This window comes from Gadus morhua, chromosome 3, assembly GCF_902167405.1.
Source record: "Gadus morhua chromosome 3, gadMor3.0, whole genome shotgun sequence".
Taxonomy (NCBI): Eukaryota; Metazoa; Chordata; class Actinopteri; order Gadiformes; family Gadidae; genus Gadus; species Gadus morhua.
The window spans coordinates 643,337-669,423 of NC_044050.1; the positions used below are offsets into that span (position 1 = coordinate 643,337).

General features: G+C 45.4%; 1 protein-coding gene across 5 annotated transcripts in view; it reads left to right on the top strand.

Annotated features, from left to right (window-relative positions):
* helz (helicase with zinc finger) overlaps positions 1–26,087 on the top strand; it is a 119,872-nt gene that overhangs the window by 45,101 nt on the left and 48,684 nt on the right. For all 5 annotated transcript variants that reach the window (XM_030352300.1, XM_030352297.1, XM_030352301.1 and 2 more), the window contains 7 exons: positions 1,534–1,641; positions 3,875–4,016; positions 4,199–4,348; positions 4,422–4,692; positions 17,963–18,089; positions 18,305–18,511; positions 20,223–20,353. In XM_030352300.1, coding sequence (XP_030208160.1) covers positions 1,534–1,641; positions 3,875–4,016; positions 4,199–4,348; positions 4,422–4,692; positions 17,963–18,089; positions 18,305–18,511; positions 20,223–20,353 — 1,136 coding nt within the window. The remainder of the gene's footprint in view (positions 1–1,533; positions 1,642–3,874; positions 4,017–4,198; positions 4,349–4,421; positions 4,693–17,962; positions 18,090–18,304; positions 18,512–20,222; positions 20,354–26,087) is intronic.

Consider the following 26,087-nt stretch of genomic DNA (forward strand, 5'->3'; position numbering starts at 1 on the left):
GACATGTCTAAACTAGGGATGGGCATTCGATTAAATTGTCTTAGTCGATCGTCGGGAGAATTAACGGTACATTTTCGATTAATCATTACGATTTTTTTATTCAAATTAACTATTTAAATGCTATAATCAAATTGCAATGAAAATACAAAATACACGGCGTGTTTTCCTCATTGAGATATTTATTATTCGATGAACAACTCTTGCGGCAGTTTAACCGGATCAGTTCAATGGTTACACTTGATATGGACTACTGTGCTCTAAAGCAACAGAGCCTGCAGCTAAAAGCCGGTGCTCATAAACACAACTGACCCTCGTTTTTTCCCAAAATAATAATAATAATAAAAAAAAACCAATCATGTTATAACTTAACCAAAAATATGTCATACTTAGGACAAGTTTTGCCAGATGTAACTCAAAACTATCAAAAAAGGCAGAGAAAAAGGGTGATTGTTAGCCTACCTAACAATGAATTAGGCTTATTAACAAAGCTTCAGAAAAAAAAAACAGTGACTCTCATACAAGTACCAGTCTACAGACTTTTGTTGAGAAAGATGAGCATGTTAACATGCTCTGGGGTTAGACGCGAACGCAGCCTGGTGACCGTCAGTCCAGCCGCCGAAAAACAACTGCTCTAAGGGGACCGAAGTTGCCGCGATGCACGGGTACCTCTGTGCTAACTTGGCAAGCCGGGGGAACCGTGTTCCATTCAATTTCCACCAGCCTGTGTAGGGGTGGAATCCAGGGGTGGGGGGGGGCCTCCCTCAGAAAGTTCTGAAGTTCTGCTTTGATGCCAGACTCGCACTAGCCGAGTTTACATGGACACTTCTGATCTGATTGGAAGTGGAAGAACAGCTCAATTGGAATAGAAAATGATCATATATACGCCTCAATCGGAAAACAATTCTCTGATCGGAATAGAATTCCATGCGGAATAGAGGTATAAAGAGGTGGTGTAGTCCACTATAATCGACATGTATACACTTATTCAGATTGGGTTGGGTGCGGCTACTTTTTATCTTGGAGAGATGGCATCAGTAGTTGCAGTAGTTCGGAATTGGTCCGTCTGTACTTTTATGCATACCAACCAACCGCTGTAAAGGAAAGTGAATTTTTTGCCTGATTCACGTCTTCCTTAGACTAGTCTGGTAACTTATCAACCCCAGTGTGTCCGGTTGCTAAGCAACATCAATGTCTTTGGCGGACTGTTTATCTGCTGAACAACACTACGAATGGTAATTGTAAAAAGACACCGTGTGAAGTTCTTTTTTAGCATTAGTTTTATCAATGAAAAATTTACGACATATACGAAATTCTTAATGATCAATTAGTCGATCGTCGATTAATCATGCCCATCCTTAGTCTGAACCTCCTCTCACCCACTGCTCTTGATGTCTTTCTGTACTTGAGTGATTATCTGGATATGTCTGAACCTCCCTCCTCTCACCAACTGCTCTTGTTGTTTTTCTGTAGTAGAGTGATTATCTGGAATGTTTTTACCTCCTGTCACCCACTGCTCTTGTTGTCTTTCTGTAGTTGAGTGATTATCTGGACGGCGTGAATGTAGACACCAACTCCAGCCTGTCTGTGACGGTCACCACCAAGAAGTCTGCACACTCCTGGACCTTCTCCCTGTACTGCAGGGTAAGAGCCTCCCACAGCACCCCTCCTCTCGGGCCACAACCAGATGGTAACTCGCCACATTTGCTCCAGGGAGTGGCCCACCATGTTTTGGTTTGTGCGGAGTGATCAGTAATAGTGTGTCTGCTCACTGAGGAGCGACTTCCATTGATTATTATGGCATTAAACCAGGAGCAGACTGGATCTGTAGGGCTGAGCTGGAACCAGGAGCAGACTGGATCTGTAGGGCTGAGGAGGAACCAGGAGCAGACAGGATCTGTCGGCTGAAGTAGTGAGCTGGAGAACATTAGAGTTAAATTCTAGGTCTATCAGTAGAGAACAGTGAGTTCTATTTTAGGTCTATATCGGTAGAGAACACTAAAGTTATATTCTAGGTCTATATCAGTAGAGAACAGTAGAGTTATTTTCTATGTCTATAGCAGTAGAGAGCTGTATATTTATATTCTAGGTTTACAGCAGTAGAGAACAGTAAAGTTATATTCTAGGTCTATGTCAGTAGATAACAGTAGAGTTCTATTCTAGGCAGTGGCGCCAACCTCAGGTCAACATTGGGGGGCGTCATAAATATTTTGTTGAAATGTTTTCCACCAAAAAGTAGTCTATCACTTCTCAAAAGTGATATATGCTTTCAGAATTTGAGATTCAGAACAGTAGTTCCTGAATTATTTATCTTTATTCAAAGCTGTAAACTTGTCACTTTTTCAGTTTTCTTGGTCTATTTGGTCATTCACGTGAATCTTGTAGAACCGGAGAGTTTTGTTTTGGGGGTGGGGGGTCCAGGATTGCGAAAAATTATTGGATTGCGAAAAAATATTTTATAATTGACATTTCTCTGAGCCAATCGGAATCTTGAAACACACAGCGCCAACTGAGCTCGCCATTGGATGAGATGGTCGCCTGGCTACCGCGCATGCGGCCAAACAACGCAAGAGAGCTTGCGAAACACTCGTCCAGGCTAAGAGACAAAAAAAATAATTGTGACAGTTGTAAATAAAATATTTTTTATAAGCCTCAAGGATGTTTTGACATTGATTTTTGATAAAGTATGCTGAGTGTTGTTAAGTCACGCTCAGACTAGTGTCATTTGTATATAATTACAATAAACCCCCCCCCCCCCCCCCGTGACACTGTCACCATTTTTCCTCTGAGGAGTTTGCAGGTCTGTTTATTACACGGCTCTTCTCAATGCTGTGGAATGCTCCGTTCACTTGCATGGGCCTTCCCGACTTCCGGCGGTGAATTAATTTTCAATAATTGACCGTTGCTAAGCAAATAATGACCGCTGTCAAGGAAAGTGGATTTTTTGTCTCTGATTCACGTCTTAGGTATCACTCCGCAAGTAGTCTGGTGACTTATTTTTTCGTTTTGGCAAGTAGCCGTTTAATAAGCGGGATAATGTATAGAACATTGGCATAATCAAAAATAAGCCCCTTCAGGGCGAAGCAAGACACCTCCGCGTTGGTGTCCTGTTCGCCCTGTCGGGGCTTATTTTCCAGATAATGACCGGCGTTCTATACCTTATCCCCTATGTCATTTATTAGATTTTTTTCAAAGTTTGGTTGTAACCGTTCCATCCATTGTCGAATGCGTTTTACAAGTGCATTCCGAGTGGCGGGGCATGCACTTATTTTCCATAAACATGCAAGAAATAAATGGGAGTAGGCCTTGCTTAATTACATTTCTGTCAATAAGGGGGGGAGGGACGTTGCGGGGTGCCATCGCAGCGCAGCTCAGCACAGTGTTCTATCGCTCAGCTCAGCATTCTATTACACAGCGCAGTGCTCTATCACTCAGAGCAGAGTTTAGACTTTATTCAAAGGGACCGACACTGAAAACTCGCCGGTTTACTTCGTTTCAATATTGAGTTTTTTTTTGCATCCCCAACCTCATCTTTGGGGGTGCACGAAACCTTGTGCCCCCCGAGAGCTGGCGCCACTGATTCTAGGTCTATATCAGTAGAGATCAGTAGAATTCTATTCTATGTCTATAGCAGTAGAGTTTGATTCTAGGTCTATAGCAGTAGAGAGTTAGTTATATTCTAGGTCTATAGCAGCAGATGGTTAGAGTTATATTCTAGGTCTAACAGCAGAGAGTTCGAGTACTATTCTAGGTCTATAGCAGTAGAGAGTTAGTTATATTCTAGGTCCATAGCAGCAGATTTAGAGTTATATTCTAGGTCTAAAGCAGAGGAGCATCCAGATTGTCCCTGTATCTTGTCCCCTCTCTGCGTGTCTAGCCGGCCAGGAAGCTGTTCCGCATCGCTCTGCTGTACGACGCTCACAGACCTCACTTCTCCATCTCGGGCGTGTCAGCAGGAGAGCGCTGCCACAGCGTCCCGGGCGAGTGCCAGGAGTGGATGGCGGGGGAGGAGCCTGCAGGTAGCCTCATAGGCTGCTCACACTGATGCCTGCCTGCTCACATTACTACCGTAGACATGCACATCGTTATGTTTGTTGTTTATATGACGATGTTATAAAGCCCTCATGAACTTGAACAGATGTTTCATAATTTTCAATTATCAAAATTCAATTCAACTCAAATATTTAAACAACTGTTTCAGCGGACAATGGGTTGGACCACTGCGTGTACCAGGTGGGCGTGGGCTTCAGCACAGAGATCTTCGGCACCTTTAGGCAGACCATCGTATTCGACTTCGGCTCAGAGCCCGTGCTGATGCAGCGTGTCATGGTGGACGCCGCATCCATAGAAGGTACGTACACCATAGAAGGTATGTAGGCCTCACGTTGTGTGGATCCCTAACGTCCCGCCCTCTGTCCCTCCAGACCTGGAGCATCTCATGGTGGCCAGGCAGCAGCTCCTGATCACGGCCAAGCGCTGGGACTCATCCTGCAAGACCATCGTGGAGTTCGTCCCCAACGAGACCACGGGCGAGCTGGAGCGCAGCCTGCTGTCCCGCTACCAGATCCCGCTGTCGGCCGACCAGCTCTTCACCCAGTCAGTGCTGGACAAGACCCTGACCAAAGAAAACTATCAGGCCCGGCTTCACGACCTGCTCTACATCGAGGAGATCGCCCAGTATAAGGAAGTCAGCAAGTGAGTCCTGGACCCTGCCTCAATAACACCCACATCAGTTTTTCTTATCTTTTGTGTATTGAGGTTAAGGGGGTGGCAGGCTTTGGTCACTAGGTTTCGCACACGAGCTGCCACTCCGTGTGTGCCTACATTGTTTGAGGGCGTAAATTGGCATTTACACACATACACTCTCTTCCTCTCCACTATTGGATATAGGGGTGGGACATTTTTATACACTATTCATGAAGAATTAAAGCTCAGTTGTCTTTCCACGTCGACACAACGCAATGACCACGCAGACACTTTGACGCAGTGACCATGCAGACGCTTTGATGCAGTTGTGAACCTCTTTTGGTACTATCTTGGGTTTTAGTGAGCAGACCAATCACAGCCCCTTGCTGCTGCGTCGCACGGTAAACATTTTAGGAGGTGCATGCCAGGCCCCTGCGATGGACGCAAGGAAGGTCCACAAGGACGTAATGGCTCTGTAGCTTTGAGTCAACGTGGAACCATAATCAGGCCTCTAGACAGGAAATATTGCCCCAAATATCAATGTTTTAATGATTCAAATAAGGCGCTCATAAAGGGATTCATCACCGGTGGAGATATGAAGGTTATATGAAGTAAATAATTCAATGTACCGGTATTTTAAATGTGCAAAAAAAATTGAAATCGGTTCATCAATGTCTGAGAAAAGGCAGAAAGTGTCTCTCAAAAGTAAGAAATCCTCAAACTACCACAGTGCATTGCGCCCGCTGCACCGCCCGCCTGTTTCCGTTTGGAGGGGGAAGGACCCATGGTCCTAGCGTGAATCAGAATCAGAATCAGAAAGGATTTAATTGCCAAGAAGGGTTTTACACCAACCAGGAATTTGGCTTGGTGATCAAGGTGCATACATTAAGACAATAACAATGAAGAAATATGATATATATATAGGGTTAGGGTAGGAACATAAGCAATCAATTCAATCAAAGTAAAAGATACAAGAATTTAAGATACAATAATATAAGAATTTACAAATTGGTGATGGGTATGAGTGCCAGAGTCAGTGTCAGTCAGTGGGGGTGGTGATCCTGGGACTTGTTAAGGAACCCAACTGAAGAGGGGAAGAAACTGTTCAAGTGGCGGGAGGTTTTGGTCCTGATGGACCGCAGCCTCCAGCCAGAGGGGAGAGTTCCAAATAAACTGTGACCAGGATGGGAGGGGTCGGCCATAATCTTGCATGCCCGCCTCAGAGTCCTGGAGCTGTGCAGGTCCTGGAGGGTTGGAAGGTTGCAGCCAATCACCTTCTCCGCAGAGCGTATGATACGCTGCAGTCTGCTCTTGTCCTTAGCCGTAGCAGCAGTGTACCAGACAGTGATGGATGAGGTGAGGATGGACTCAATGATTGCAGTGTAGAAGTGCACCATCATAGTCTTTGGCAGGTTGAATTTCTTCAGCTGGCGCAGGAAGAACATCCTCTGCTGGCCTTTTTTGATGAGGGACCTGATGTTGAGCTCCCATTTAAGGTCCTGGGTGATGATGGTGCCCAGGAAGCGGCAGGACTCCACAGAGTCGACTGGGGAGCCACACAGGATGATGGGGGTGGATGGGGGTGGATGGGGCTGGGTTCTTCCTGTAATCCACAATAATCTCCACTGTTATTAAAGGGTTAAGCTCCAGGTTGTACTGGCTGCACCAGGTCACCAGATGGTCAATCTCCCACCTGTAGGCGGACTCATCCCCGCCAGAGATGTGCCCAATGAGCGTGGTGTCGTCCGCGAACTTCAGGAGCTTGACAGACTGGTGACTGGAGGTGCAACTGTTTGTGTACAGGGAGAAGAGCAGAGGGGAAAGAACACAGCCTTGGGGGGATCCGGTGCTGATGGTCTGGGGTTCCGATAAATGTTTCCCCAGCTTCACACGCTGCTTCCTGTCAGACAGGAAGTCTGTGATCCACCTGCAGGTGGAATCGGGCACGTGGAGCTGGGAGAGCCTGACCTGAAGCAGAGCTGGGAGGATCGTATTAAAGGCAGAGCTGAAGTCCACAAACAGGATTCTGGCATATGTTCCTGGGGAGTCCAGATGCTGGAGGGTGTAGTGCAGAGCCATGTTTACTGCATCGTCTACAGACCTGTTGGCTCTGTAGGCGAACTGCAGGGGGTCCAGGAGTGGGACGGTTATGGCTTTCAGGTGGGGCAGCACAAGGCGCTCAAATGACTTCATGACCACAGAGGTCAGGGCGACGGGTCTGTAGTCATTGAGTCCTGTGGTCCTTGGTTTTTTGGGGACGGGGATGATGGTGGAGGCTTTGAAGCAGGCACGTGACAGGTCTCCAGCGAGGAGTTGAAGATGTCCGTGAACACTGGAGACAGCTGGTCGGCACAGTGTTTCAGGGTGGATGGAGAGACAGAGTCTGGGCCGACTGCTTTGCGGGGGTTCTGACTCTTAAAGAGCCTGTGGACGTCCCACTCCTGCAGGCAGAGAGACGTCACTGTGGTGGGGGAGGTGGGGGACACAGAGGATTGAAGGTGTGGAGGTTCTGTAGAGCTGGTGGTGGGGGAGTCAGTGGGATGAGGCTGGGAGAAGGTGTCGTGGGGGATGGTGTCAGGCCTGTTCCTTTGCCTATCAAAGCGACAGTAGAACACATTTAGCTCATTTGCAAGGCGCATGTTGTTGATGTAGCGAGGGGGGGTTGGTTTGTAGTTGGTGATCTGCTTGAGCCCCTTCCAAACAGATCTAGAGTCTTTGGCTGAGAACTGATGTTGGAGCTTCTCAGAGTACTGACGTTTAGCTACACGCAACGCCTTGCTAAACGCATACTTTAACTCTATAAACCTTTCTCTGTCCCCACTCCTAAACGCCTCCTCCTTCTGCAGCCGTAGGTTCTTGAGTTTGGCTGTGAACCAGGGTTTGTCGTTATTATAACTCACCCTGGTGCGTGATGGAATACAACAGTCTTCACAGAAGCTGATGTATGACGTCACAGCCTCTGTGTAGTCATACAGTTGGTGGCAGACCTGAACACATCCCAGTCGGTGCAGTCAAAACACGCCTGAAGGTTCTCCACCGCTTCGCTGGACCACTGCTTCACTGGACCACTGCTTGGATATCCTCACAACAGGTTTACAGAGCTTGAGTTTCTGCCTGTATGTGGGGATCAGGTGGACCATGACGTGGTCAGAGAGGCCCAGTGCAGCGCGTGGGACGGCGTGATATGCACTGCTTATTGTGGTGTAGCAGTGATCCAGAATATTCTCCTCTCTGGTCGGGCATTTAATAAACTGTTTATATTTGGGGAGTTCGTGGCTGAGGTTGCCTTTGTTAAAGTCCCCAAGAACAATAACTAAGGAGTCCGGGTTTGTCTGTTCCACACTCAGGATCTGGTCGGCTAACAGGCACTGTGCTTCCTGCACGTTTACCTGCGGTGGGATGTAAACACCGACCAGAATGAATGAAGCAAACTCACGGGGGGAGTAGAAGGGTTTGCAGTTTATGATAAAAGTTTCCAGATGAGGAGAACAGTGCTGCAGAATCACTGTCACGTCATTGCACCAGCCACTGTTAGTGAAGAAACAGATACCTCCACCCTTTGATTTTCCGGAAAGTTGTGCGTCTCGGTCCGCTCTCAGCAGATGGAAGCCTGCCAGCTGGAGCGCAGAGTCTGGTATCGATCCACACAGCCACGTCTCCGTGAAACACAAAACAGAAGATGAAGAAAAGTCTCTGTTTTTCCCCATCAGTAGCTGCAGTTCATCCATTTTATTACACAGTGAGCGCACGTTAGAAAGAAATAATCCAGGTAACGGCGTACGATGTCCGCGCTGACGGAGACGCGCCAGCGCTCCAGCTCGTTTCCCTCTCCTCCTGCGCTTCACTGCGTGGACAAGAATGTCCAATATTCCAACGTAAGGGAGCAGAAAAGTTGGGAATAAATCCTCTGGAGTTGTTCCTCTAATAGTCAAAAGCTCTTGACTAGTGTAAGAGCACCGGGTGTTAAGAGCCGTCCAAGGCGCCATGGTTACCGTAACCGTTAACCGTTAATCAAGCGCTGCGGAAAAGAATAACCAATAATCCAATTAAGGGAGCAGAAAAGTTGGAAATAAATCCTCTGGAGTTGTTCCTCAAATGTCCAAAGTTCATTGACTGGTGTAAGAGCAGTCAATGAACTGAATTAACAAACAAAACAATACAAAACAATGCGCACCGAAACACCGAGGCTGCCGTCCGTGGCGCCATGGTTACATAACAAAAAATAAAATAAAATAATAAATTTTAAATAAATAGTAGAGCAAGCAAACTTTGTGTAAACATATCCCAGTGATGCGTGACTAGTTTAGACTTCGGCCCTTGTTTTTTCAAACGCATCATTTGTATATAATTGTACAGCATAAAAATATTTGCTAATTACAGTAGCTCAGCATATCAAGTATTTGTACTCAAACTTTTCTCCCCAGTTGAAATAAGTGTTTATCTTATACAGTAGGCCTACTTTAGTTTAACAGCACTTGGGTTAGTAAACAAATCACAACAACCAATATGAATTTGAATTTTTTTTTAAACTATTTACAAAAATTTGACGTGTAGGCTGCGTTTGCTAGAGTCAAAATAGTCACAGCTCATCTTGAGCATCTACTGTCACCTGGTAGCAACGGTATTGCCCATCTTGAGCTGGGTTAACTAGCTCTGATGCCCTGGACAACAAAAGGGAGCCAATACTGTCTAAGAAAGAAAGAGAACAACATTAGCAAAGCAAAATAAAAATTATGCCTCGAGTAGCCTATACAGCATTACACAGACTTCAAGCTAACGTAAATTAGCCTATGCTCTGCCGATAAGATCGGCAACTTTCGGATAATAATAATAATGGATTGAATTTATATAGCGCTTTTCTAGCCACTCAAAGACACTTTACAGGGAAGGGGGGACCTCACTTACCATCACCAGTGGGTAGCACCCACTTGGGTGATGCACGGCAGCCAATCTGCGCCAGAACGCTCACCACACAGCAGCTTGAGGTGGAGAGTGAGGGAATTAATGAGTCAGCCAATTATACAGAGGGATGATTAGGGGGCCAGATTGAATGAGCCTGGTTGGGCCGGGACACCGGGGAAACCCCTACTCTTTGCGATAAGTGCCCTGGGATCTTTTATGACCTCAGTGAGTCAGGACCTTGGTTTTACGTCTCCTCTGTAGGACGGCGCCTTCCACAGCACAGTGTCACCGTCACTGCACTGGGGCATCGGGATTGATGTTAAGGCCAGAGGGAAGAGTGCCACCTATTGGCCAACACCCGACACCACTTGCAGTACCTGGTATTCCCAGGCGGTCTCCCATCCAAGTACTAACCAAGCCCGACCATGCTTAGCTTCTGAGATCAGATGAGATCGGGCGTGTGGTTTTGAGTCCCGGGGAACTACATTGTCACGTTCCCCGGGACCCAAAACTATTGTAGCCAATGTGTTAGTAAAAAAACAAACACTTACTCTATGCTCAGACGTCTGCTTCTCCCGGCGGGCTTTGGCTGGCGTTTCCAGTTCACTTTCTGGGTCCGGAGACATGTATCCAATACCCAACTGTTCAGATGAGGCGTAAAGCCTGGGTGAGAGGTTACACACATGGCCCCGTCCTCGCCAGATAGTCATTTATTCTTGAAGAAACTGGCATCGCTGAAATTCACTGCGGCAAATGGACTTCGTGTTAGTGTCTATAGGCAAACAGAGCAAACCGGCGCGCTCCTCGTCCTCGGCAACAGGCAAGGCTTGTTCAGCTGCAGCCGCAGCAGCCTCCTCCTCTATTTGTCTAAATTCTTCCTGTCTCAGGGCTCCAGAGTGCGCCTAATTTGGGCACACATGCGCCTAGAATTCGGGGTAGTGCGACCAAATATTTTATTTGGGCGCACCGGTGCAACTGAAAATGTATCTGGTATAATTATTATTATTAATTTTTTTACAGAGCAGTCTATTCATAATATTGTAATAACCACGGAAGAGGCAGTGAATGAAGTATTGATTAGACAGCGATTTATTATACACCTAATAAACCGTTGGAACACGCAAGACCGGTAACAATAGAAACGCCGGTAAACAAACCTGCGAAGCCCAATCCAGGGGCCTGTACTACGAAGCTCGATTAGAGGGTTAGCGAGGTATGTTGAGCTGAAAGCCTGGGTTAGCTGTACCATGAAAGTCGTTCTCTTTAAGCTTGGCTGTATCACCATGGTGACTTACGCTCGCAACCAAACCTGGTCGGGAGCAGCTTTTCAGCGAGTCTACCCGGAGATCGGCTACTTATATCGGCGTGCGCAGCTTCCTAGCCCCTCCTCCGATAATGGCGTCACCATTTGTGGGTGTTCCCATGGACCTCGGCGCACTTATCGTACATGCGTCTCTCCGGAGACAGAGGGTTTTTCGGGACAGAACCGATCCCTTGGCATTGTCTGACGATATTCTTTATGAGAGATACAGATTCGGCATTTATTTAAGGCATTTATTTAATGGTCAAGATATTATTAATCAATGGCGTAAATATCGACGGTGCAACCGTTGCAGCTGCCCGGGTTGCCCCCCCCCTCCCCCTCAACAACTCAAAACTTGGGTGCACCATAAATACGTGCTGGTGCACCCAAATTAAAAATTTAGGCGCACCAGTGCACCCAAGGAAAAAGTTAGTCTGGAGCCCTGTGGCTGTACCCTGGCTCGTACTAATAGCCCTGAATGTCCAAATCCAACAATAGATTTTCAAAATCCACTTTGGCTGTTTCACATTGCAAATTTGTTCTCTAGCTAAGCGGTGAAGAAACATGGCGGAAATTGTGTTTACATCTCGTACGCGAGCTCCCGCCCCCCCTCATTCCTTATTGGTGGGCTCACAAATTTGCGGAACCAGTGGTTTGTAGTCCTCGTCCCTTCTAGCAGGCAAGCAAAGTAAAAATAAAATTAGATCAAGAAAGCTGGGCCAAGGGAAGACATGGTTAGACTGAGGGAAAAATAAGTGTTTTTTATATTACAATAGCAATTTTATAATGAGAGAACGCCGGTTCTAAATGGCAGAAATATCCCTTTAAGAGATTTCTAAAAGCAATAGGATTGTCTACTAATATATTTATTATTGTAGAATCGCTGTATGGCGATATTATCGGTATCGCGGACCATGTATGGGGTCAACAATCATTCCCCTACACATAATTCGTTCTGCAATGTTCACTATGGTGGTGTGAATTTTAGTGCTCATTCTTTGCTTGTTTCATTCACCATTTCACTGTGGTCGTCTGAATGTTAGTGCTTATTCTCTGCTTGTTTCATTCACCACTTCACTGTGGTAGTATGAATGTTTGTGCTCATTCTCTGCTTGTTTTAGCACCTTTTCCTGCCCATGTCTTAGACTTTAAAGTCGCTGTTTTATTAGATACACCGTTGCTACACTCAGTTGCACTCGGTGGCACTTTGAATAGTATAACGTTAGGGGTGTAACGGTACACATTAGGGGTGTGACCGGGTACACGTGTAACCGGTTAGTAAATCATAACCGTTTAGGAAAAATCAGTAAACGAAAACCGAGGAAAAAAATAAATAATGAATAAAAAATATCACATAGGCTACTATTTATTTAGCGATTAATAAAGCTACAAATGTTCCACTTGGACAACATTAAGGAGCTAATAAATGCACGCGATAAATGTTGGGTAACTGAACACCGGGCATAGGCTACGTCATGTAACGTGGCCACTGAGTCACATGTGTAACGTAACAGCCAATCAGCGTTTAACCGTCAACCTCAGTGCAGTGCAGTCCCAGGGTGAACTGCAGCTTGGAGGAGAAAGTGAATGTTGCTGTTTGCGACTCCCGGAGCTCTATATATAATATAATAGTATATAATATAATATTTGTATATATAATATCACGGCCAAAAGCTCTGTGCGCCTCCGGATGGCCGTAGCGCGGGGAGCTCTCATAGGTATTGGGCTTCTCGGGGTTTGTTAACCGGCGTTGCTATGTTTCCGGTCTTGTGTGTTCCAACGGTTTATTAGGTAGGCCTATCTAATAAATCTCTGTCTATTCAATACTTCATTCACTGCCTCTTCCGTGGTCATTACAATATTATGAATATACTGCGTCGGGTCCTCCGACGTCTCTCCCTCTTCCACAAAAGGTAAAGACATGCAATGGTGGTTATCTTGTTGTGGCACGAGAAATTCGAAATTAGGCCTACCTAATAAACAGTTTTTTTAATCATTGCTTTATTGGCCTAATCTGAGGAGAAATCTATGCCATAAAAAGAAATATTATAGGCCTTTATTACACGGGTCTTCTCAATGGTGTGGAAGGCTCCGTTCACTTGCATGGGTAGGGTAGTAGTCCGGTAACTTGTCAACCCCAGCGTCTTTGGTTGGTAAGCAACCAAAGACGTTCGGCTGACTATTTCTCTGCTGATAAACACTACGAATGCTGGTAACGAATTATAAATTGTAAAAAGACACACCATGTGAAGTTATTTTTTCGTTTTTGGCAAGTAGCCGTGTAATAAGCGGGATAATGTAGCCTATAGAACGTCACCGGTCATTATCGAAAATAAGCCCCTTCAGGGCGAAGCAAGACACCTCCGCTGCGCGTTGGTGTCCTGTTCGCCCTGTCGGTGCTTATTTTCCCGATAATGACCGGCGCAGAGTTCCCGTTGTCCGGTAATTACCGGTCTTTGACCGTAAAAAAATGAGGAGGACCGAAAATTCTAAATGTCTCCGGTCAGAATGACCGATTTGAAATATGGCCCCGTCCACACGGAGCCGAAACGGGCGAAAATCCGGTTTCGTTTTATGCAGAATATTCAAGGCGCTGGTTCGCCACAGAAAAAAGTGGAGCGCATCAACCCTGCGCGCATACAGCATGCGCGCTGTATGCAAACATTCAGTCACGAGGAGATTCAACCTTTTAAATTGAGCAGAAATACTCTTGAATGTGTTCATTTGAGCCAATCCATGTAAAACAATGAGGGTTTTGATTGTAGCGTAGCCTGTGTGATAAAATAAATAAGTTGTTACATTTCGTGCACTCACTCAAATTGATCGCTATAGACTACCGTAGGTTTATGAACTAAACGGCGGCAAGCTAGCGAAAGCCGGCGGCAAGCTTTGCGGAGTACCGGTATTTAAAGGTCCCATGACATGCTATTTTATGTATTCTTTAATATAGGTATTAGTGGGCAACTAACACAGTATTCAAAGACGTTCCCGAAATTCAGCCATGGTGCAGAGTTACAGCCACTCCGAGCCAGTCGCACATTGAGCTTCCCCCAAATGCGCTGTTTTGGTGTCTGTAGCTATAATGCAAATGAGGAGGAGCGAGGCGGGTCAAGGAGGAGGGTGGGGGTGTGGCCCTGAGCAGCTTACAGCCACGGTACCATGCGCTCTGTTTACAGTGGATGTATCGCAATGGCGAGGCGCACACAGCCTTTAGCCGTGTTCTGTAAATATTCTAGAACACACAGTCCTGGAGCTCTACATCTAAATATTATCATATAGCCTACATATATATCTATATCATATAATATATATTATAACGGCCAAAAGCTGTGTGAGCCGATATTATGAATCTCAAACGACCGCGTTGGGTTCTCCGACGTTCCTGGTTCTTCAACGTCCTCGTCAATGTGAAGTAGACTGAGGAGGAGGAGAAAGGGATCGTTGCCGGGCAGCGCTTAGGCACCTCCGCCTCCGTTCTCAACCTTGGCTGAGATAACCCCCAATACGAGTCTCGTTGTAGAAATACCAGAGACGAGAGTCCGACAGAACGGTTATCCAAATAACAAGGAAGTGTACAACACTTGCGTTACAGTCCTGGAGCTCTATATCTAAATAATATCATATAATACATATTATCACGGCCAAAAGCTGTGTGCGCCTCCAGACGATATAATGAATCACAAACGACTTTGTCGGGTTCTGCGACGTCTCTGGTTCTTCCACTTTCACATCAACCTGAAGTCGACTGAACCGCGCGCTGCCTGCTGCCGGCTGCCCGCTGCCGGGCGATGGTGCCTCGCGGCAACCGGCGGCATGACGCAGTTCATGTACTTCAGCCAGTCAAAGCCAAAGTTCCTTTCCCCCAATTCCTTCTCAACCATGGCTGAGATAACCCCCACAACAGTCTCGTTGTGGAAATACAAGACACGTCAAAGAACCGATAAGAAACACTTGCGTTACAGTGTGTGTATTCACACACACACATGTGGCGCTAGCACGGTCGAGTCTCATTGGCGGGCCAACGTCTCTGGGCGGGCCAGGCAGAGTAAGGGGAGGAGCTTAGATTCCTGATGACGTCATGAATACAGACATTCCAAATCAGCGCACTTGAGCCTCCGTTTTTTCAAAGGCGAGCAGAACAGCTAGTGCTCGTTTTACACCAAACGCAAGTTTTAGCCATTGGGGGACCATAGGCAGGCTAGGGGAACTCATATTTATGTTAGAAAACCTCATAGAGTGAGATTTTCATGTCATGGGACCTTTAACAACCATGGCGAATCAAAATATGATCACACACTTCTTTTTCTTCTTCTTTATATAGCCTGCCTATCAATTTCTTTAAGTGCAATAAACACGGACAATATCCGACCGATTTTTTTCCAATATGACCGGTAAAATGAAACCTTCCCGGTCACATGACCGGCACCAATTTCTTCTAGCGGAAACACTGGACCGGCGTTCTATACATTATCCCTTAGCCTACATATATATTTAGCAGAGTAGGCCTAAGTAACAAATGTGTACAAAGTTACACATGTATGAAACCGGTTTCGGGCTCATAATTACAGTTAATGTGTCGGGCCGGGCTCAGACAGAACGTGCACGGGCTCGGGCCGGGTCGGGCTTGATTTTCTGGGCCCGATCTAAACTCTACCCTCCATTGGTCATATGGACTGCGGTCCACTTAAAAAAAAAAATAAAAAAACGGTTAACAGTGTACACAAAAAAAAGGGGTTGTGTAACCGTTTACAATTTTTTGTAACCGTTCACACCCCTAGTACACATATTTGTACCAAACCGTCACGGTACAGGCACTTTGGTGCGGTTACAGAGGTGTACCGCGGTTCGTAAATGTGGCGTACATAGCTTTAATATGGCGAATGTAAAGGCTTGTTTTGCGATGCAGAATTTAAAACTTAAAGTTCCACCCGGACCGTTTAGCCAAAGTATACTACTCTGACTCCGTAATCAGCTCAGCAGCTCTCCGTCGGGATGTCGGATACGCAATGCAATTCGCCGCCGATCTATCTTATATGTTGACTACAAACCATGTAAGCAGTGCTGTAAATAAACTTCCAAGGCTTTTCAAATCTTATTTGGCGTTTTATTGGTCCTTAAGGTGCAAAGTAAACAATATACAAAGTAATTAAGGTGCAAAGTCAAATCGGAGAAGTGAATCAGGTAATGATTTTGTTAGAGGACCAATCACAGCCCTTGCCGTCTACGTTGCGTCGACCAATAGGTCCATGGCGTCGACGGATAGTTAAAAAATATTGGATGCGCACGTAAGCTACGGAGAGGGTCTCCGACAGGCTCTCCGCCTATGTTAAAGTGTCTACGTACAGCACTTTAACATGCACACGCATTTGAAAAGGCACCATCCAGGTAGGGCTGGGCGATATGGACCAAAAGTCATATCTCGATATCTTCAAGCAGAATATCGATATTTGTTGACGCAATAACATAGTTGCCGTTGCCGTGCTCCAACTCGTCATTCTACATCGGTGGCGTCGCTGTGCTCTCATTTTCCAGCCTGCCTGTGTCGCTGTGCTCGTTAACCTGACTTGCTGATGGGGGGGGGGGGAGGGGGGAGTTAACGAGGAGCTACCGTTATTAGCCTACTATAGCCTACCTACCTACCGTTTGGATTTACTACAGTTACTATTCCTACCGTTCGAAATTGAATACAGTTCGATGGGTGAATAAACCGTGGACTAGACACTGCCGAACATTATAATATAATGTATAATATCACGGCCAAAAGCTGTCTGCGCCTCCGGAACATTATGAATCTTATCATATATTAATAATAATTATAGCATTCATATATCTCCCGACCGTCGGGTTCTTCCACTTCCTCATCAATCTGAAGCACAGAATTGAATCGCGACATAGAGTGACACCCGCCGGAGCGGACACCCGCTACACTCCGGCGGGTGTCTGGGAGTACAGAATAATTTTGGGCCAATTGCTGTACTGCCTTTATCTGAATAAAAAATAATTAATGTCGAGACAGCTTAAGATTTTGGGTCGATGCACGCATTTTTGGAAGAGGTTGGTAGTGCTCGAACCTTTAGTTGCGACCGATTTGAAGAACTCTCTACAATAAACCTGATTCTGTCATTCCTCAGACACCTTGTAGGCCTACCCAAAACATTTCCAAACTATGGAGCCATTTGTCTTCTGCGCCACGTTTGCCGGCGGACTCGATGTTTCACGCCGTAGGGGATTTAAAAAAGTGACGTGAGTGGAAGGGTGTGTGTGTGAGCCGTAGGCAGAGCAGGAGAGAGATAAGCAGAATTACGAAATAGCAGGCGGCAGTCGCGGTTCAAAACTGCTGTTATTTGGATAAAATATGCTGTACTTTCAATGGAAATTAAACTACATCGATGTTGACGATAGCGTCTCGTTCCATATCTCGTTTGAAAAAAATATCGATATATTTCCAATATCGATATATCGCCCAGCCCTACATCCAGGTATAACTATCGTTATACCTGTGAAAAAATGACGAGCTGTACAAACCCAGCTCACAACACTATTTCAACAACCCCTCTCTGGGAATTCAGTAATGCAAATGCCATAACCAAGATTATTGGTGTTTTCATTGCTGATTATCTATACGATAGCGTATCGTTCCATATCTCGTTTGAAAAGAATATCGATATATTTCCTATATCGCCCAGCCCTACATCCAGGTATAACTATCGTTATACCTGTGAAAAAAATGACGAGCTGTACAAACCCAGCTCACAACACTATTTCAACAACCCCTCCCTGGGAATTCAGTAATGCAAATGCCATTATGATTATGATTATTGGTGTTTTCATTGCTGATTATCTATGAGAAACAGGCTATTTTTTCAAATTTTCCCCTTAACTATTAACCATACCGTAATGTCACTTAAAAAACGAGGTACGTACCGAACCGTGACTTTTGTTTACCGTTACACCCCTATATAACGTGTTTTAAAACAAACCAATAATCCCTTGTCGTCCTAAAGACAGGTTTCAGTCTGATTTCAATTCATTGTCAAAGATGCATTCTGAAGCTGCACCTTCTGTCTGCTTCAGGTTTAACATCAAGGTCAACCTGCAGCTGGTCACCAGCTTCATGCTGACTGGCATATCGGGGGGAGCCAAGTACGCACAGAACGGCCAGCTCTTCGCCCGCTTCAAGCTCACGGAGACGCTGTCTGAGGTAACTGAGTATACCTCAGCTCCTAATACCCTTGGTTGAGGCGCGGCGGTCCATCCTGATGACCCTACCTGGGCTGAGTCGGCTGGGTGTCACGCTGCACAATTACCAGTCCGTGGGTTTACTGTATGGTTTGAGAGTGGAAATGAGCAAGGTAGGCTGCACACTGCCCCCTGCCCCCTGAACCCCCTGACTCTCTGTCTCCCCTGGGCTCCCAGGACACACTGGCGGGCCGCCTGGTGATGACCAAGGTGAACTCGGTGCTGCTGCTGCCCGTGGGCCGGGAGTGGTGCGGCGGCCAGCCGGGCCTGAAGGAGCGCGTCTACGAGGCGGTCATCGAGGAGAAGACCAAGGACTACATCTTCCTGCGGATCTGCAGGGAGTGCTGCGACGAGCTGGGGCTGCTGCCTGACCGGGAGCTTCAGGTACCCCCCTACCAACCCGTAGCCAGGTTAACAACCAACTAGGGCAACTAGGGATTATTTTGGTCAATATTGAATTCACGATTATTCAAACAATTATTTTTGAGTTTGGATACATGTTGAATTTATTCAACATGTCTCTCCCAAAAAAAGCTTGACTGAGAACTTTGAAATTTCGCCTTAAAAAAATACACAAAATGGTAAAGAAAATGTTTCAATCTAAAATGATATACAGATGTGTCCAGCTGTTCTGCCCTTTTTATAAAACATAAAAAAATATTTAAAAAAATATATATTTAAAAAAAACGATTATGTTAATTTTCTAATAGTTTGACACTGAAATCGAAATCGCGATCAAAATTTGATTTATCGCCCAGCCCTACAACCAACTAACTATACTGAGAAACAAACACCTGTTTGACCATACATTCTATCAGCCCGTTGGTTGGGTTGTCAACTTGCGTTCCAGGCCCACCTACAAAAGGTGGCCCTGTTTGCCTGTTTCCCTTGTCAAGGTCGCTTTTTATTCATAATGGCATAGTGTGGAAACCTCAATGTTGTTCTGCTGCTCTTGGGGGTATAAGCCATATTCCTCTTGATTGTACTTATTTCTCTCTCTCCTTCTTCGAGTTCCTTTCCAGACTTTATCCGTGTGAACCCTCCTTCTTTCAACCCTCTTCTGTCTGCCATCTGTTATCTGATATCTATCCCGTGATAAACTGTTGCTCCTCCTCCCCAGTCTGGCCTCTGATATCTGATATCTGATATCTGTCCCATGGTAAACTTTATTTCCTCCTCTCTAGTCTAGCCTCTGATATCTGATATCTATCCCCTGGTTAATTGTAGCTCCGCCTCCCCAGTGTCGCATTTGAAATCTGTCCCATGGATATCTGTCCCATGGTAAACTGTAGCTCCTCCTCCCCAGTCTGGCATCTGATATCTGTCCCATTGTAAACTGTAGCTCGCCCTCCCCAGTCTGGCCTCTGATATCTGTCCCATGTTAAACTGTAGCTCCTCCTCCCCAGTCAGGACTTTGATATCTGATATCTGTCCCATGATAAACTGTGGCTCCTCCTCCCCAGTCTGGCCTCTGACATCTGATATCTGTCCCATGGTAAACTTTAGCTCCTCCTTCCCAGTCTGGCCTCTGATATCTGATATCTGTCCCATGTTAAACTGTAGCTTCTACTCCCCTGTCTGGCCTCTGATATCTGTCCCATATTAAACTGTACCACTGAAAGGTTCACCTATTGAATTTGCCTTTCCCAGAAGGTCGTAATCTGACAGCCTTTCCTGGGGCTGTGTGCTCGTGTGCATGATTATCTGAAAAGGCCTTCTGCTTTGGAAAGCTGCCCTTGATAGCAGGAACGTTCTTAAAAAGCAATTAAGACATCCTAATAAACTGAATTCAAGCCCTCCAACTTTTGGCCATTGTTGTAACTTAAATGCCAATTAAATACAGCCATAAATGAGGTGATGGGTCTATAGAAACAGACTGCTGGATCCATTGGAATTTAATGACTACATACATGTTTCATCATGCAGAATGGAAGACACAAATACATTATTAAACCCTCATAAATATTATTCATGGTGTTTTTACGGTTTGGTTTCCTATCATTCCTGTATTCGAGTGGCTCGTTATAGTTTACAGTTCACCATCCAGGGCTGTCCACTGAAACGGGGAAAATGAGCTGTTGTGTTTGACTCTCAGGTGGAGCTCCAGTTCCAGCTGAACAGGCTGCCTCTGTGTGAGATGCACTACGCTCTGGACCGCATCAAGGACAACAACATCCTGTTCCCCGACGCCAGCCTGGTGCCCACCATACCTTGGAGCCCCAACAGGTACAGCACTTCCCCCGGCCCAGAACCCTAAAACATTCACCTGCAATCACCTCTGCAACCGGCCTCGCACGGTGAGGAATGGGTTTTATCAGCCTTTTTTAAGGCCAAGTCCAAGCGGGCGAAAACTCTTTACCCCTCCGTATTCCTTGGCAGCGTTTCAGGAATTTCTCTGTAAAGATTGACTCGTTGCAAAAACGCATCCTGCTGGAAAAACGCTGTAGCACATATTCAGGCCTATATGTGGCGCTGGTTCCCGAACAAAAAAAGAAAAGGCGGAGCATGCGCATCAAACCTGTGCGCTGAGCAGAAAATACTTTTGTTTTAGTATTTTTTTTAATTACTAATGTACAGTTTGTAATCAAATGTACCAAGGGACTGTATTTATAGCTACAAAAATAATACAAATTAAACAAAACAAATTAGTCGTTAGAAACGTTAGAAATCTAACGTTGCCCAGCTGGTAGGGGGAGGGTTGACGTCATCGTTTGCGTATCTGGCGTCCACACAAATCCTAACACGGAAAAACACAGTTGGCCGTTTTTCTCTTTTTCACCCTGGGATCTGGTTTAAAAAAAAAAGGCTTTGCAGGCACCGAAAACGCCGGGTCCATCTGGACGGTTGTCCCAAACTCACAAGAAAACCAGAGCTCTCATCCATCGTTGTTCCATTAAACATGTGGTTCTTTATTTAAGTTGATTCTGCCTTAAGCAACAACGTAATGCTCGTCTTTCAAAGTTGTTGCATGGAGTAATCCGAAGTGTACTATTTTCCAGTGTAGATTGATATTGTAAATATGTGGTGAATTCAACGTTTTCTTAAAATACCAAGATTTCCTTTTTAGATGTACCTTTTTCTAAAGAACACACAAAGGCGATCTAGTTCAGTCAAATGCCAAATGAGCAGACATGCCAGTGGCCCAATGTAAGAGGCACTGAAATCTGACACATACTTAGTGTTATTCCAGATACTTTTTTCATTGAAAATCGAGAATAGATTTTGCACGGCGCAATGTTTGGCTTCCATGTTATTGGTTAGGGGCACTGCAGTGCTATTTTGAGCAATATTAGTGGTAAATGCAGATTTAGAAGCGTTTGCGATGCCCCCAACCAATACCATAGAAGCTAAACATTGCGCCGGGCAACCTCTATACTCGATTTTCAATATACCGTATTTTCCGCACTATAAGGCGCACCTGAGTATAAGCCGCAGCAGCTAAATTGAATGATGTGTACATAGATAAGCCGCACTGGACTATAAGCCGCGGGTGCAGTGATGTTTCTAGGTACGCGTCCTGCGTCCCTGACGCATTAAAATCTGAAAGGACGCACTAAACTCACTATCCATGCGTCCCGGGGACGCATCTCATTTTCCCCATGAAAAACGATACATTGTGAACATTAAACAACTCGTGTTTAATCACAGTAACTGGCCAAAGAAACCTTATTGTGAGCAGACCGGACAAGCGCTGTTTCAACCCTCTGCGCATCTACTCGGCGCAGACGTGATCCCCTGTACAAAGTATTGCGACATGCTAATTTAGCCGCTACCAAAACAACTAGCTCGTCACCGCTGATTTCATTTCAACAATTAAAAATACGAACTTCATAGTAAATAAACGCACGTTTCCACTGCTCGATGCTGTGCTCATTCGTGTCGATTATGTTGTAACGTTTAGGGGACGTGCTGTAATGAAATAAATGAAACATAATCCGGTGATGGTGATGAAAACTACATTGAACGGCAGCCACCATATTGTTATGCCCAAACGGCGCCTGCGCATGCATCGCGCTTCCAACGTGATCCCGTTTTTCTCGAGAAACAGGCAGAGAAGAGAGAACGCAAAAATGCCACCAAAGAAAAAGATGAAACCTATTGCAGGTCAGCAAACTATTGCAGCTGCATTTTCTGTCCCCACTACTACTTCCAGCGTTTCCTACTGGAGCCCGCCATTGGTGGCGGGGCGCGGACCGGTCATAGAGCCCATAGAGTTAAAGTCGGTGGACTCGTCTGTAACCTGTAAAATCCATAGATTAGCCGCACCGTTATATACGCCGCAGACTCGAAAAATGGGGAAAAAGGCGCGGCTTATAGTCCGAAAATTACTGTAATAATTTTAAAAAAAAGTATCTGAAGGGTTTGGTATAGATGCCAAAACAAAGACCCTGGGTTCAATTAAAAAATGTCAATACACTTTAAGTATGTGTCAGATTTCACTGCCTCTAACCTTGTACCATGGCATTTCTGCTCATCATCGCCCTTAGTGGAGTAAAGTGGTTTAATAAAGTAAATATTGTGGGAAAGCCACTACCAAAGAGGCCAAAACAGACCGCAGAATATCTCGTCAACTATGTGCCATACACCAATCTCTGCAAACACACTTCTGTATACAAGCTCAACTTTGAAGACAGGTAAGGGTGATGTAGATATTTAATTTTCCAAGGCCCGCTCTCGCTCTCTCTCTCTCTCTCTGTGTTGGCCAGTTTTTGTGTCCCGTTACCTCGTTAAATATTGTCCTTACAGTGTAAAGTTGCACTTTATTGTAATTTAGTTTCTTCTCTTCTTATTTTTCAAGGCCCTAATTTAATTCATTTTGAAAGAATTCATTAAAAACATATACCGTATATATATTTGAATTTGTAGCTCTTCATTCAAATGTCCAGCCTGTCTTCTAATTGTTATGCAATTTTTACTCTGTGACATATTGACACATCTCGCTCTTGGCCAGTTTTTGCATCAGCAGCTTGAAGTCGTGCTTGTATTAAAAAATATTGTGAAGGTATTAAAAGGTAGCAAATCAACTTAAAGGTGCCATGGCATGAAAATCTCACTTTATGAGGTTTTCTAACATAAATATGAGTTCCCCTAGCCTGCCTATGGTCCCCCAGTGGCTAAAACTTGCGTTCGGTGTAAAACGAGCACTAGGTGTTGTGCTCGCGTTTGAAAAAACGGAGGCTCAAGCGCGCTGATTTGGAATGTGGTTTCATATGTCGTCACATAGCATCTAAGCTCCTCCCCTTACTCTGCCTGGCCCGCCCAGAGAATTTGGCCCACCAATGAGACACGACCGTGCGAGCGCAACACGTGTGTGTGTGTGTGTGTGTGTGTGTTAGAGCCCGACCGATATATCAGCAGGCCGATATTATCGGCCGATATTAGGCATTTTTCAAACTATTAAGTATCGGCATTTATAACGGCCGATAAATTAATATTATTATTATTTTTTTAAAAAAGTTTGTCCACCAGAGGGCGCTCTAACGCCCAAACCCGCTGAAACAGCCAGAGTTAGGCAGAGTGAATGACGGAGATCATCGGTGTTGTTCATGTGTGCAAGTGTGTTCATGGTAAGTTGGCAACTGTCACGAGACATACATTGCTTGAATAACAATTAAAAGAACATCCCCATCAATTTTCTAAAGTCGATAAGCATGACTTAATTCATGACTACCATGTCCAGTTTTGTTGTTGTTACGTGTTAGCTGAGAGTGAAAAGGATTTAAAGGATAACTACAAATAACCAATGTTAGGGAAATGTGTTTGTTTTGTTGCGCGTTTCTGGAATTTCTTTTAATATATATATATCGGCCGATATATCGGCATATCGGTTTTTTAAATCACAAAATATTCGTATCGGTATCGGCCTTAAAAATTCTATATCGGTCGGGCTCTAGTGTGTGTGTGTGTGTGTGTGTGTGAATACACACACTGTAACGCAAGTGTTTCTTGTCGGTTCTTTGACGTCTCTTGTATTTCCACAACAAGACTGTAGTGGGGGTTATAGGAAAGTAACTTTGGCTTTGACCCTGAAGTACATGGACTCCGATATGCCGCCGGTTGCTGCGAGGCACCACCGCCGCAAAACACCACCGCCCGGCAGCGGGCAGCAGGCAGCGTGCGGTTCAGTCTACTTCAGATGAATGTGGAAGAACCAGAGACGTCGGAGAACCCGACGAAGTCGTTTGTGATTCATAATATCGTCTGGAGGCGCACACAGCTTTTGGCCGTGATATGTATTATATGATATAGATATCTATGTATTATATGATATTATTCCGATTTAGAGCTCCAGGACTGTTAACGCAAGTCTAACACTTCCTTGTTATTTGGATAACTGTTGCTTTTGGTGTTATGGCGCGTAACACGTCGGACTCTCGTCTCTGGTATTTCTACAACGAGACTCGTAATGGGGGTTATCTCAGCCATGGTTGAGAATGAATTGGGGGGAAGGAACTTTGGCTTTGACTCCCTCAAGAACATGAACCACGACATGGAGGAGAAAGGGATTGTTGGCCGTGAATGTCTCCCGCTTGAGCCCCGCTTCCCGCTGCCGAGGGACCGCTGCCGAGGGACCGGCGCTGCAGGAGGCGGTGGTGCCTAAGCACTGCCCGGCAACAATCCCTTTCTCCTCCATGTCGCAGTTCAGTCTACTTCAGATTGATGTGGAAGAACCAGGAATGTCGGAGAACCCAACACGGTCATTTGAGATTCATAATATCGACTCGCACAGCTTTTGGCCGTGATAATATATATTATATGATTTCGATATCTATGTTTATGATATTATTTAGAGATAAAGCTCCAGGACTCCCGTGTGTTCTAGAATATTTACAGAACACGGCGGAAGGCTGTGTGCGCCTCGCCGTTGCGATACATCCACTGTAAACAGAGCGCATGGTACCGTGGCTGCAAGCTGCTCAGGGCCACACCCCCACCCTCCTCCTTGACTCGCCTCACTACTCCTCATTTGCATTATAGCTACAGACACCAAATCAGTGCATTTGGGGGAAGCTCATTGTGCGACTGGCTCGGGAGTGGCTGTAATTCTGCACCACGGCTGAATTTCGGGAACGTCTTTGAATACTGTGTTAGTGGCCCACTAATACCTATATTAAAGCATCCATAAAATAGCATGTCATGGCACCTTTAAAGAATTCTGGATAAAACCCTGAATATTTATAATGTGGTATCCTGGGGTGGAGCAGTCTTTTCGATTTGCTGCTCACCGTCCAGCAATGTTTCGGCCCATGGCAACATTGATTAATCTGTGATGGGCCAATATCAGCCAATAATAACGGGCAACCAATATATCTGTCGGGCACTATGATGGACCTGGAGGAGCCTTGAACTCAACGCAATGTGGTAGTTTATGTTGTAGATGAGGTGAACCGGCTGCCTACCACAATGATTGTGGTAGTTTATTGTTGTAGAAGATGTTTATCGGCTGCCTACCTCATCACGTTGTGGTAGTTTATGTTGTAGATGACGTTAACCGTCTGTTTACCACTACACATTGTGGTAGTTTATTGTTGTAGATTACGTTAACTGGCTGTCTACCTCTGCACATTGTGGTAGTTTATTGTTGTAGATTACGTTAACCAGCTGTCTACCGCAACACATTGTGGTAGTTAATTGTTGTAGATGACGTTAACCAGCTGTCTACCTCAACACAATGTAATAGTTTATGTTGTGGATGAGGTTAACCGGTTGCCCACCTCAACATATTGTGGTAGTTTATTGTTGTAGATGACGTTAACCGGCTGTCTACCTCTACACATTGTGGTAGTTTATTGTTGTAAATGACGTTATCCGGCTGAATGTTTGACTGTCTGCGCCCGGTGGCCTTACTAGACTAGAGTCCCCCTTGTCTGGTGGCGCCACAGGGAAGCACCTGTGTCTGGCACCTGAGGGTGGTAACATGAGCGAGACATTGTTTGTGTTACAAAAAGTGTAACACTCA